At 39.2% G+C, this 14,078-nt stretch overlaps 1 protein-coding gene across 1 annotated transcript; it reads right to left on the bottom strand.

Annotated features, from left to right (window-relative positions):
- Positions 1-2,408: 2,408 nt before the first annotated feature.
- Positions 2,409-7,572, bottom strand: LOC148028549 (uncharacterized). The gene has a single exon (XM_087688826.1). It carries the CDS (start codon positions 6,667-6,669, stop codon positions 5,560-5,562), a length of 1,110 nt encoding a protein of 369 aa, XP_087544952.1. The 5' UTR covers positions 6,670-7,572; the 3' UTR covers positions 2,409-5,559.
- Between the last annotated feature and the right edge of the window lie 6,506 nt (positions 7,573-14,078).

The raw sequence follows: 14,078 nt of genomic DNA, 5'->3' as shown, positions 1-14,078 counted from the left end.
AGGTCACAATAGAGCCATGAGAGAGTATAGATATGGGAAAAAATAGCTCGGAGAGTAGAGATGTCCAAGAATTTTCGTATTTTAGATATTTCTATTTTGCCTCAAAAAACATCTCTAAAAAACACGAAATTTGACCAGTTGGTTTGTTTTTTGACCAAAAGCTAGGATATAAAAAATCCCCAAAATATCTTAAAAGAAACTTTCAAAATCTCATTTTCCTTGTTCTCGATTAAAAAATCAATTATCTCGTATCTACTAATCATTTTGCATTGAAAACGAAGCACCACACTCCCGTAACTAACTCCTTTTTTAATATAAAATTTGGTTGAAAAAGACTTCTTGAATGAGAAGAGAGAAGGAATCTAAGTATATCTTTGTAGATAATATAAAAAATGCAAAACGAGATTGCAAAAGTGGAGAGAGGAGGATTATTTTACTATTGTTCTCTCCTCTTTTCCTTGTTTTAAGGAGGAGAGAGGGGGGGACTAAAAGGCCCATTTGTGAGTTCATTTTTTTCCTAATGAAGACAATGTAGTGGTAGACGACCTTTCTTGAAGCCTGACTCATCACCCACTTAGCAAAGGACTAACATATTCTTTCTACCTTTATTCCTACTTCACTGTCATAGTGCACAATGACTCATACCGCACTCTTATATAAGATCCAATCCCTTGAAAATTTATATCAGGCGGCTCCCTCTCTCATTGTAAACACACAATTACATAATCTTACAAGCATACACTCATATAAGCTCTCTTGAGATCAAGCAACACACTGTCATAGTGCACAATGACTCATACCGCACTCTTGTATAAGATCCAATCCCTTGAAAATTTATATCAGGCGGCTCCCTCTCTCATTGTAAACACACAATTACATAATCTTACAAGCATACACTCATATAAGCTCTCTTGAGATCAAGCAACACAATATATAAGTTTCCACTAATACTCTATAACCTCTCTTATCAAGCACTCTTATATATCATTTTTGTGTGTTTTCTGCTTTTTCATGTGAGGACCATCCAAATTCTTGGCCTCCCAATGTTTGTTCTCAATGTTTTTCGGCTCTTTGGAGGACCAAAACAACACCAGGGGGCCAAGTGGCACTTTTATTTCTTCATATCTTTGCCTCCTTGTGTCCATTTTGAGTGTTTTTGAATCAAGACAAGGGTTTTGAGTCATTCCAAACGTAATGGCACCATCCTTTGTACCAAATTCTTTACACCCAAATTGTCAACCTAGAAACACCAGCACAATGTGAGAGAGCCCCCCACTGATCCTCCTAGGCACAATGCGAGGGGAGGTTGTATCAACCCTCCCAAGTATCTCTTCCATTTTCTTGGATCTTCTTCTCATGTCCATTTTGAGCATTTTTAAATTTCAATTGTGTATTTTAGGCCTTTATGGACACAATAACACTATTGATTTTACCTAATTCTACATCCAAAATGTTGATTTTGTATTATCAATTGATTTCTGTCTCTAGAATGGCTCAAAATGTAGTAAGACATTTTCAAACAATACATGTTAGATATGCTCAATGCCCCACCCTTGTAAGGTGCCACCAATGATCCATGGTGCTCTAAGTTGTAAGGCCACCATTATGAGCAAAAGCCATGTGTGAGTAGAGACATTGGGTGGGGCCCTGACTTGTATATCCGATGAGGTCTATGTGATCGAATGGCCAAAAAGTGATCTTTGTGGATTTAGCCTTTAGGTTAGATAGAGTAGTTATGCTAGTAGCAATATGAGGCACAATGCATTAAGTTGCAGGTTGTGGGAGTTATCAGGGGCCCGTATTGAGGTATGATGGACCGCAAAAGTGGCCCCTAGATGGGGGGGTTCTCAGGGAGGGTAGTGCCCTCACCTCAACAATAAAGGAAATATTCCATGGCTGACTAGAGAAGATTCATAATATTCCCCAGAATATTCCCTCATCGACTAGGGAGGGTTCATAATATGGTCGAACTTGCCGACCAGACTACCTTCTTGGGCTATAAAAGAAAAACCCCTCTAAATCCATCATCGATCTATCTTTCAACCAGTCAGTTATTCCAACTACCCTAAGCTGTTCGCCTAACATCTGTCTAGATCACCATTTAAGCTTCACAGTAGAACCACACGAGTGGACAAAGCCATCTTTGTATCAATTCGTTTGAAATTAAAGCAGTCTCTATTCTTTTTATATTTGTTGTGTGTTCTCTACTCCTTGCTCAGATTTTTCCATTGTTCCATTGAAATAGAAAGGAAAGCAAATGAAAATATGAATGAAAGGTAGGAGTGGAAAAAGCAAATCACATGCAAATTTTTGGAACAATAGACACTTCCTTTAAGACTTGAGAGTTTTAATAAAAATATCCCCATTTGTGCTTCATGACAAAATCCCTACATGTTCCTAATTTGGGCTTCCATCTCTTAATTAATGGCCTTATCAACTCAATGTCCATGTTGTCTTCATCAAGCAAGTGATCTTTATAGGAGATGCTATCCTAAGAGCCATCCACAGGACAAGTCTTCAAGAGTGTGGGCTTTATTGACTCCATTCTTCTTCTAAGATGAATCCTTGGCATCCCCCTTTTGGTCCACCCATTTCTATCAAGCTAGATTCTATCCAACAAGTTTCTTCCCATCCCCCACCATCTTCACTAGTGGTTCCATGAATCCCCGTACCCCTTTAAAAGAATATCAATATAGATAACGTGGACATTGATTTTCTTGCCCTTCTTCAAAATCGAAGGGAAAGGGAAAGGGGGATTTCCATATCTACAAGGCCTTTTCATTATGCAATAGTGCTACTGTTAGAAGAGCAAAATGCACAATGGAATAATGAAAGATACAAGTTTGATGAAAGAGACAACGAGCAAGATTGGCTCACACATTCCACAAGCTCCCTCTCTCCACACCAAGAATCTGCAAGTACATAAATGGACTAATGGCTTGTGGTCACACTCCCTTGTACGGACGAAAATAAAGGAGTTGCCCTACTAGAAAGCAGGTTGGCCAATTACCAAATAAATAATAAAGAAAAGCGGCTACTTCCTTGGAGGCACCCTTGTTGCTAGTGTGCCCATCTCGTGCCCTTAGGTACCAGATTTCCATCCTTGGTAGGAGTGCTTGTTGATGCCTTCAGCAGCTACTTACTGACAACTTCCAATCGGGCCAATGATTCGACTCATCCATTCCTACCTCAGGCTACCTGCCACCTGGATATCCTTTTAAGGTCACCTTTCCACCACACATCGGCAAGTCTGGGCCACCTGTTTCTTCGGGTTCTCATCTAGAGGGGCATTGTACTACGAATCTAGCAAGGCTGATTGGAGCTTTGGCAGTGTCTTTGTCTACCAGTCCTTCGTACATTGTAGCAATCTCCATTCTGGGCACATCAACTGGAGATCTCATAAATTTCCCACCGCCTTCTCTGACTAGCCCATGGCCTTTCCGAGCCTGCAGATTGTTCAACCAGCATGCCAAATGGCACTCCAGCACCAGTCATCCTTCCTCTGCATTTTGTGCCAATTGCAGGCTGGGCAGTACTTTCCCGGGCTGGCCAACCTTCCTTTCGGCAGGCACAGACAGATCTTGGCCGTTGGTAGCATGCAGGGCTGAGGGCATGTTGTCATGTTTAGGCAGCACATTTCAGTAGTCTGACCTGCATTTCATCAAGTCAGCCAGTTTTGGGGTCATTGCTGTATGTAGACTCCGCCCTCTCCTGCTCATTTCTGCAATCAGTCTCCCTTCTCTTCCTGCTGATCATGATCACATCTGCTGATACAACGAGTTTCCTCTTTCCAACCATCATCATCTTCTCTAGCCTCTCCACTCAGTCGGATTTCTTCTCTCCTCCGTCTAGTGCCCTCACTCATCCTACCCACAGTTTCCTTTGGCATTGTATATACGGGTCCTGTTTTCTTCCTTAGTCATTCACGTTTTGTGTTCTCTGTGTTCATTCTCTTAGTGTTCTCTCTTTCTCTTACACTTGCACCGTTGCTTTCGCATGCCAACTCATAATATGTGTGCACATATGATGGTATCCCAAGGTACTAGACCCGATCTCACATGTAACGCCACCACGTTAGCAAGAGATTGTGTAGGCCTAGTAGGTACATCGAGTTTCATTCAAAGCTCTCTTCCAATTTATGCCTAGGGAGAGCTTTTGGATTGAACTCGACTATAACTTTCCCCTCTCACATCTGTTCTCTTAGTTTTCCCTCTGTCTCACACATTTAACATGGCAATTATTCTTGCAAACCAGTGCTATGTGAGCACAGACACAAACACACCTCCTTGGCCTCTCCCAAGTGCTTAGGATCTCCCTTTTCTGAAACTCAAAACTTTCTACATGGTCTGGATTTGCTGTAGATGTACAATTCTGAAAGATCTTTCAAACATTAGATCCATCATTTCAAATCTTTTACCAGTCGTCAACAGGTTCTCTTTGCAAGCTAGAAAAAAGCTTTCATTCTAGAGGGACACTGCAGCATACATACACAATGAAAGTATGGAAGACATTGACAACAACAGATAATAGTTGCAGTAGACCCTGCTACACTGTAAGATAGTGTTAGACTGGGTCTAAATTCATTAGTGTGTGTAGGGTTGTAAAGTTGGCTGTTGAGAGAAAACAAGTGTTGCCTGTTGGGAAAGAATGAGGTGCAAATTCCTTTCTCCACTTGATAACTTCACAGAGGTGGGTGAGTCCACAATAAATCCATTTATAACAATAAACCTCTTCACAAATTCCAAATATTTGGAGCAGCAGTCAGAAAAATTTATGCATCTTTAAGCGTACCAAGTAAGACTACTACTTGAATGCACGGTGTGGAATATGAATTTCAACTACTGGTAACTCACCATAGATCCATCAGGTAAGAAATCACAAGAATTGTCCATCTAAGTTGCTGAAAGTTGTCAGCAAGAAAGATCTACAAAGGGCACCAAAGAGCTGCATGGCAATGCATATGCTGCGGTTTATTTTCATCAGCCTTTGATTTTAAAAAAGTCAACTTTCCTTTGGAGTCCCAGAGATTGTTGATTAGCTCAGGAACTGTATGCTGAACTGCTAATTCCTTATTTGTGGAAGAAAGATAGCACAGTAGAAACAAAAGCAGTTTCCGCACCATGGGACTCGAAGATGCCCTCCATAATTCCATTTGTTCACTTTGCTCACACCCAATGTAAAGTGAGTTCATAACACCTCCATCCTATACCGGTCAAGCTTGGGCATCATTTCAATGATATTTCAAGGCTCTGTTTGTCTCCAGTCATATCACCAACTGCCCATCTCTGAACACCATTGATAAAAATTGACTTTTGGTATTGGGCCGATACAATCATGTTTAAACCACCTACATCTGCAGGTCCTCACATCAGCATAGCAAATGCCTTGTGAACACACAGAAATTTCATCGCAGCTGCTGTTTGCTGTTTGAAGATGTTTTATAGAGCTTTGATTCCTCTGAGAGATTTCTAGAACGGCTACCTTTCTTCTATTGCCCTACAGAATAATCTGTCCAAAACTATTTTGAGCATTGCACTATAATCTCTTGAATGTATCTCTCTAATCTGCATCAAAGTATTCATAAGTAGGCTCAGACATAGGCCTCCAAGAGCCTGCAAAACCCTCCTGCTTTTGATGATCTTCAGAGCATCCAGCACCTTTTGTTGCTTGAGAAATGTTTTGTTCTTCATCATTCCCAAACACAAAAAGTGGTACAGAATATGGATCATGGGTCACTACCTGATGGGTCGGTAGCAACTTGAAGATCCATCGCACAGCCAAGGCATCTGCAATGGGCTGTACAACTAGAATACCTTCCCCCACAATCACACATGACAGAATAGTGAGAAAGCTCAAAAAGGCCATAACTTCGAACTGAGAATTGCCTGGTGTGGACAAAACAGAGAGGCCTATAAAGAACACCTGCACAGGGAGTAAGATCACCATTGACAAAACTAATCCACAGATGCGGATCAATAACCTCTTATTGATCACTAAGGCAACCATTCTGTAGCCCTGATATAAGAAGCAGCAGTTGTAAATGCAGCTGAATAAGCCTAGCGCCAGTGTATTCAGCAGAGGATAGGTACAGACTACTTCATCCTGCTTATCTAGTCCCAAAATGTGAGAACGAGAGAAATATAAAGGTAATCCAAAAACTCTGCCTTCTGGGGGAGCCATGGAGCACAGAATAACAAGTAGAGTTTGCAAAGCCAGTACTGGAAGGCAGCAAATAAGGATGAGCCCGATGACTTTCTGGTTCCATTTTCTCAGTGGCGTAAAAGGAGCGTCCCTGATTGAACCCTGAATGAGGAAAAGAGCTGTAAGGAAGAAGCATGGCTCCATGAAGCCAAACGACAGAACTGTATGTGCGCGGCAGAGGGAAACCTGCTGATCAAACCCCAAAGTACTGAATATTCTGCCATTCCGGCGCAGGACAGGGAGCCGTAGAAGCTCTGTCAGGCCCCAAAGCATTGCCAACAAGATCAGCAAGATCCGTACAATCCATATCGCGTTGAATTCTTGGAGGGCAAGCAGCTGGCCATGCCGGATTTGCCATCGGAAGTAAAGGACATAACATATGCAGAAGAGGCCAGCTATGCAGAGTGCAATGACAAGCACCACCGTAGCCAAGCCAAGAGCATCCGCTATAGAACTGAGATGGGGCATTACCTGTCCTGTGGTGCATACTATCTCTGCACATGGGCGCTTCCTCTTCTTTACTCCGGAGAGGTGGCATTACCTGTTCTCAGAGTCCAATGTCTGCACATTGCTAATTGTTTATTAGCAATCTGATCATAGAAGACCTGCCTGTGATAATCCAAGCTCAGGTATGGACCCTGTACTCAGGCATACATCTAATGTCAGACCGAGCACACGGTCTGAATGTGAGGCAGATAGATTCCAACAATAAACCACAACTCGGATTCTCACAATATACCACAACTCCAGCTCTGCAATCAAGTTGAGAAAGCACAAAAGGATTTGGAAAGCGTGAATAAATGTTCATTCAAGCAATACAGGAAGAAGCCTTTTGGACTATCGGATGAACAATCTTGTTATGGTGGAGCACAGAGGAGAGAGAACACAGGACTAGAGTCTAGAATAGAGAGAGAGAGAGAGAGAGAGAGAGAGAGAGTGGGTGGCTTCGAATTTTCATGGAATTCCCTATCAAGACAGGGTGGAGTCAACCAGAAAACAGCGATTAATGTGTTTTATTTAATGCGTCAAAAAGAAATGGATAATAGAGAAAACCTGGCATTTGGGCGGAAAAACAGAGAGAGAGAGTGCGTGTGTGTGTGTGTGTGTGTGTGTGAGAGAGAGAGAGAGAGACAGCTATATTCGCACAAAATCTTCTGCTGGCAATTCTTTTTTCAAAACTACTTGGGTTTTGCACGCTCGCTCGGGCTCTAGTCTAGTCTCCCTCCCTGTCTCTTGTCCCTCTCTCTCTGTGGCCAAATTTTAGGGGAAGCGTCCAGTACATGGATGGATCATATGTACAGCCACTGATCGGCAACCAGCAGCCAAATTTAGCGATGCCCTGGTCCCCTATTTCTCGCTGCCGGCTTCTCCGACAGCCTGGCTTTGCCCCAGTCAAGCATTGATGACAGCCCACTAAATCACCTCTTAAGGGCCGCCGCTCGGGCCCTCCGCAGATCCAAGGAGTAACAAGGGCCTCTGAGCAGGGTTTCTTTTAAGGGTTTCAGAGCCCTTCTACCAGAGGCATTTTGACCTTCAAGAGAGAGTAAATATCTTTAAAACCTTGTTATCTAAGGGCAAGTAAAAATTTTTGCCCTTCTTAGAGAAGCGTATGATTTTACAAACCTTGCTATAGAAGAGTAGTTATGGCATGCATGTTTGTTCATCGTTACAAACACGGGTTAATTGTGGGAGGGGTTTCGCCAAAATGAATCATATCGAGTCCAATGATCGCAATAGTTTGTTTTTGAGAGCTTGAATCAACTCATGATGCTTTCATACAATGGTGCTAAGGACCCTACAGATGTTGATTGGGATGCCATCTATGCAATGTGGGATAGATTAAAAGCTCATCACAATGTTAATCTGGTAGCAACAGAGTTAATATAAGAAAGCATAAGTAATGGTGTGCTTTGATTGTATTGCTATTTCATTTGACACTATGGATGATTGTAGAGTTATCTTGTTGTCTTTCTAGACTATCTTAATTGATTGAGCTTTAGCCTCAACCTGGCATTGCAATTTTATTTTTGGTGATAGCATTATAATTTTTTTAATGCTTTAAAATTTACTCATATGTTGTACTAAGTTTTAAATATTCTATCATCATATCATGTCGATATTAGATTTTTCTAAATTAATGAACACGAAAAACCAACAATGTGGCTTATATAAATGTCATAGTTTTTTTTTCTCAAATACTATTCTATTAGCTAGAAATGCAAATTTTAGAATAAATGTCTATTGAAGGTCAAAATTTTGAAAAAACCTTTCCACAAAAAAGGCACTTATTCACAAGCTCTTCAATGGACAAAATCCAAGGGACTTGCAAAAATAAACACTGCCTTCGAGTCCCTGCTCCGTGACACTGCATTGTAATCCTACAATTCATTGAAGTTGTAAAGGTAGCTACCACTTGCATGGGATATGTAGTCATCTAAGAGGAGGTGGTACACGCACAGATCAAATTGATATGCATAAGTCCACCTAGTCGCATTTCACCTACATGTGTCCCTCTTAAGAGTCAGGACATGCACAGATTGATTGAAGTGCATAAGTCCACATAGTCGCGTTTCACTTAAAGTGTGCACATATCGTATGTTTGTGAGCTTATACCCTATAAAAAAGGGGCTCAATCAAGTCTACAGAGTACGCTCCAAAAACGAAGGTGTTCCATTGACTCATGGTAGCAAATCTACATGGATGCTTCCCCTTAACTCATCACATCATTTCTGTCACCTCCTTCGACACATGCCATGGTTTCTCTCTTCTCCTAATATGTTTCTCTCTCCTCCCAAATACCTTCACTCTCATTCGCAATGGGATCCACTTGTTAATCTCTACTTCTTCATGACCACATATCCTTAGGATCATGCCTGCCCCTATGCATAGATTAATTGACCTGCTCCTAGTCAGGGCTCTAGTACTAAGATGATTTTCAAAAGATCCTTTTTTCATGGAGATCAAATGAAGTAAGCTATAACACAATTAAACTGTGACTCTAACTACCTATGTGAATCAATTTTAATTAGATTGACCCAGCTATAAGCCATAAATCAAAGTTTAGTGTCAAGCAGACTACACAAATAGAAAAAACACCTCTAAAACTCACAAGAGAAGCACGACCTTTACTATAATATCCCCCATCTAACAACATAATTCAACCCCAATTATAAGATTGTGATTACTTACTTGTACACATATAGAGTTGGTTGATAATATGTGTGGGGGAGAGGGGTGCTATATAAGACCTTAATAACTAAAAACTAAATTAAAAGATTGATTAAAACATTTCCTAAAACAATTCTTTGTCTTCCTAGTCATCAACAGATCTAGCAAGCCACCCACCCTTTTGCCACATTGAATGTCATATTCAAACCAAGAGAAGGAGGGGGAGATGATACACCAAAATAAGATTGGAAGAGAAGGGCGAGCATTGACACATTTGCCATCAAATTCAAATGGGATTGTGGTGCACAGATCGGACGCCATATGTGCGCGTAGTGAGCGTTAAAAGGTCCCCAAGAACAAAAGAACTCTATTTGTTACACAAAAACCAATGAAGAAAGCTTGCACAACATGAACAAGAGACCAATTTGGTGCAATCTCCCCCCATGCCTTGTGTGAACACTCCACAAAGCATGTATTTTATGTATTATTCATCTTCAAGCTCAAGAATAGCCCAATTTACAAAATAGCATGCTTTAGCTTTTGTGTTTGCTTTTGTGCCACTAAAGAATTAAAGCTATTGGGCGCCCAAGAAGTCAAGCGGTACCCAATATACAATGTCCAATACAAATATTTAAATTGTGCGTCCATACGCATACAAAAATAATAAATATCAAGTGCTTTAATAAATAAGCACGATAAAATATAGACGCCATGCCTAAGATAACGCGCCCATCAAAAATTGATGATAATTTGAATACACGCTATCCTCTAATGCTTCCCACTGCCACCACTGCTTGCTCTACATATCAACTGAAGCATTCACAATTGTTAGAAAAATAATACAATTAAACCGACAAAAGTGAATACCTAGCAGTCTTTAGCTACAAAAATAAATTGGTTAGAAAGCAATCCTAACCTTAATTTATTACGAGTGCGCACTCAAAACTCATAAATGTTTATTAATTTAAATATATATTTTACGGAATCACCCGCTATGGAATCACCCACTTATACATTAAATTAACAAAACGCCCGAAAAGGATAGGCGTCCCCATCGACTTCTCGCACAAAGAATCCACTTTGTGTATGAGCCCCGGTAATAATAAAATTTTACGGAATCCACCGCAAAACCTCACGGAATCCACCGTGGAATATGCCTCCTGGCATCATACCCCCGGGGTGGGATAGCAATTGTCCTCAATTGTTATTAGCTCAATGTGGAGCTAACAGTGTGGGGAAAGCACTTAGGTCTCTAGCGTGCATCCATTGGGCCTCTTCAACAGGATGGTTCTTAAACTTGACCAAATATCTAGAATATCTACGACCAGTTCTAGTGGTCATAAAGTCAGTATCTAGAATAGTTTCAGGCTCAAGGATTTCAATTTCATCATCTAGCAAAGGAGGGTTTTCATAAACAGGGTGTACATGTAATTGGCCTCTAAAAGGTCGTAAAAAACTGATATGGAAGGTGTCGTGGACTTTCCAATGTTGTGGTAGTTCTAATTTAAATGCATTGTTATTGATTTTGTGTATGATCTTGAATGGTCCATAAAATCTAGGTGCTAATTTGACAATGGGGTGTTTATCTACACTTTGTAATCTGTGTTTTTTAATTCGTAACCAAACATAATCATCAACTTTAAAATTCATAGCCTGTCTTTTCTTATTTGCTTGTTTTGTGTATGATTGCTAGGCTTTGGCAGTCATATCTTTAACTTCATCAAAAATAGTAGCATGCATGTTAGTAATATCATCAGCAGTTTGAATTTTGTTTGATAATGATGCAACATGTGTAGGCAATCGATATCCATAAATAATTTCAAATGGTGCTTTCTTTGTAGCTGTATGTGGTGTGTTATTATATGCAAACTGAAGTAAATGTAGTATGTATCCCATGTGTGTGGTTTTGAAATGGTGTAGGCACGCAAAAGATCTAAAATAGTACTGTTAGTAGCTTCTGTTTGACCATTTGTTTAAGGATAAAATGCAGATGAAAAATCAATCTTTGTTCCTAAGTTAAACAACAAAGTAATCCAAAAATTATTGCAGAATCTAGAATCATGATCAGAAATGATGACTTTTGGTAAACTATGATTAGTGAAAACAGTTTTAAAAAACAATTGAGCAGCTTGAGATGCAGTTAAAGTTTTCTTGCATGGAATAAAATATGCTTGTTTGCTGAACCTGTCTACAACAATCCAAATCATATCATGATTAGCTTTAGTGTTAGGTAGACTAGTGATAAAATCCATTGAAATTTGTTCCCATGGTTGTGATGGAATGGATAATGGCATTAATAAACCATATTGTTTACCATGGTGTCTTTTAACTCGTTGGCAAATTAAGTATTCAGATACAAAGCTAGATACATCAATGTCCATATGTGGCCAATAAAAATCTTCAATCAATGTACGCAAAGTAGATATAATTCCTCTATGACCTTGATATGGAGGACAATGAATTTCATGCAAAACAAATAATCGAAATGGAATAGTCACACATAATCTTTTTTCATAAAACATAAATCCATTAGTATAAGATAGTGAATCAATAGGAATCCAATTATTTGCAACTAATTTATTCCAATCGGTTGAAAAGTAGGATCCTGATTATAAGTATCTTTCATAGGAATAAGGGAATCAAATGATATCATAGAAATATTTTGCATTGTTGGTCTTCTACTCAAAGCATCAGCAACAACATTCTCTTTTCCAGGTTGATATTGTATAAGGGGATGAAAACTTTGAATAAAAGCGGCCCATTTAATGTGTCGGTGAGATATTTGTGGTTGACTAAGGAAATGTCTAATGCTTTGTTGGTCAGTTTTGATCATGAATTCAGATCCCATTAAGTAATGTTTCCATTGACGTAATGCTTGTACTACAGCTAACAATTCCTTATCGTAGATAGAATATTTAAGTTCAGATGGTTTGAGTTTCCAACTAGAGTAAGCTATTGGATGAGAATCTTGCATAATGACTGCTCCTATTCCAGATCCACTAGCGTCACTAACTACTAAAAAGAATGGTCTATTGAAGTCAGGTAATTGTAATATAAGAGCATGAGTTAAAGTATGTTTCAACAAATCAAAGGACTTTTGTTGATTATCAGACCAGTTATATACGATACCCTTCTTTAAAAGTTTTGTCAAAGGTAATGCAAGTAATGAGAAATTCCTCACAAATTTTCTGTAAAAGCTAGCAAGACCTAGAAAAAAAGTAATTCATGCACATTTTTGGGTATGGGCCAATTTAAAATTGCTTCTATCTTTTTAGGGTCGACTTTAATACCTTCTGATGAAATAATATGTCCTAGATATTCAATTTCTGTTTGGAAGAATTCACTCTTTTCTAGATTAGCATATAATTGATTGTCTTTTAATAACTTAAAAACTAAAGACAAATGTTCATAATGCTCATTCTCATTTTACTGAAAACTAATATGTCATCAAAGAAAACTTAAATATATCAGATTTGTCCAATCTTACTTGATGATATCCAGATTTAAGATCTATCTTACTGAATATGGCAGATCCTTGTAGTTTATCCATAAGATCATCTACCTTAGGAATCGGATATCTATTCTTAACAGTAATTTTATTTAGGGCACGATAATCAATGCACATGCGATAAGTATTATTTTTCTTCTTCACTAATAAGACAGGTGTACCAAATGGAGAACTACTAGGTTTAATTAATCCTCTGCTAAGCAATTCTTCTACTTGGTTTTGAATTTCTTTCTGTTCAATTTGGTTATGTCTATATGGTGCTTTACATGGTGGTTGTGTTCCAGGAATTAAATCTATCTTATGATCTTCAGGACGTGAAGGTGGTAATCCAGGTGGTAGATCAGCAAAACAAAACAATCTTGGAATTGGGCAAGAAATTGTGTATGCCTAGGATGCATATGTTTTTCTCTAGCTTGAAGTTCATTCACCCATCTTAAATAGGATTTGCTACTTTTACGTAATGCACGTTTAGCCTGAGTATGAGTAAGCAATGTAAAATTATTAGAAGCGTGCATACCATGCAGTGTGATTTGTTTTCCTTGAAAATAAATTTTAATTGAATGCGTAGAATAATCTATATTAGGATTGTATTGATGACTCCAGGGCATTCCTAAGATAATGTCACTAGATTGCAAAGGTGTAACTAAGAAATTTCTTCGTTCAGTATAATCACCAATTTTAATTTCTAAACTATGCACCTCTTGTGTTCCATTATATCTCGTACCTAAGAATGCAGCCTTGATGCGATAATGTGTAGAAACAGTTTGTAAATTCAATTCTTTGACTAATTTTACGGAAATAAAGTCCTGTGTACTCCCATCATCATGTAAAATAGTCTTTTCTTTACCATGCACAAAACATTTCATTGTTAATAAGGAATGGGGAGTTGGCATACCGGGCAAAGTATCAGAAGTAGTACCAATGTCGTCATCGTCTTCCGTAAAGTCCGGCATTTCCTCACGTTCTTCATCTTCTATTGCTCCCAGATAATTGATATGAACGGATGGCTTTTTAGATTGACAATTGGCTGCTAGATGTCCAGGTTGATGACATTTATAACAAACTATGGGTTTGGCTTTGGATACATTATTGGTAATGGCAGGAAGTTTAGGAATGTCGGGATTAGACTGTGGAGATGGCTTAGGGTTTGGGCTTGTGTTTGATGGTAAGGCAGGTGGTCGTGTCCAAGATTTACGGAATG

Source organism: Lygodium microphyllum, chromosome 11 (genome assembly GCF_053477565.2).
Source record: "Lygodium microphyllum isolate KBCC chromosome 11, Lygodium_microphyllum_v1.1.10, whole genome shotgun sequence".
NCBI classification, from domain to species: domain Eukaryota; kingdom Viridiplantae; phylum Streptophyta; class Polypodiopsida; order Schizaeales; family Lygodiaceae; genus Lygodium; species Lygodium microphyllum.
The sequence above is the reverse complement of the archived record's forward strand: the minus strand, read 5'-3'. Positions and strand labels throughout refer to the sequence as shown.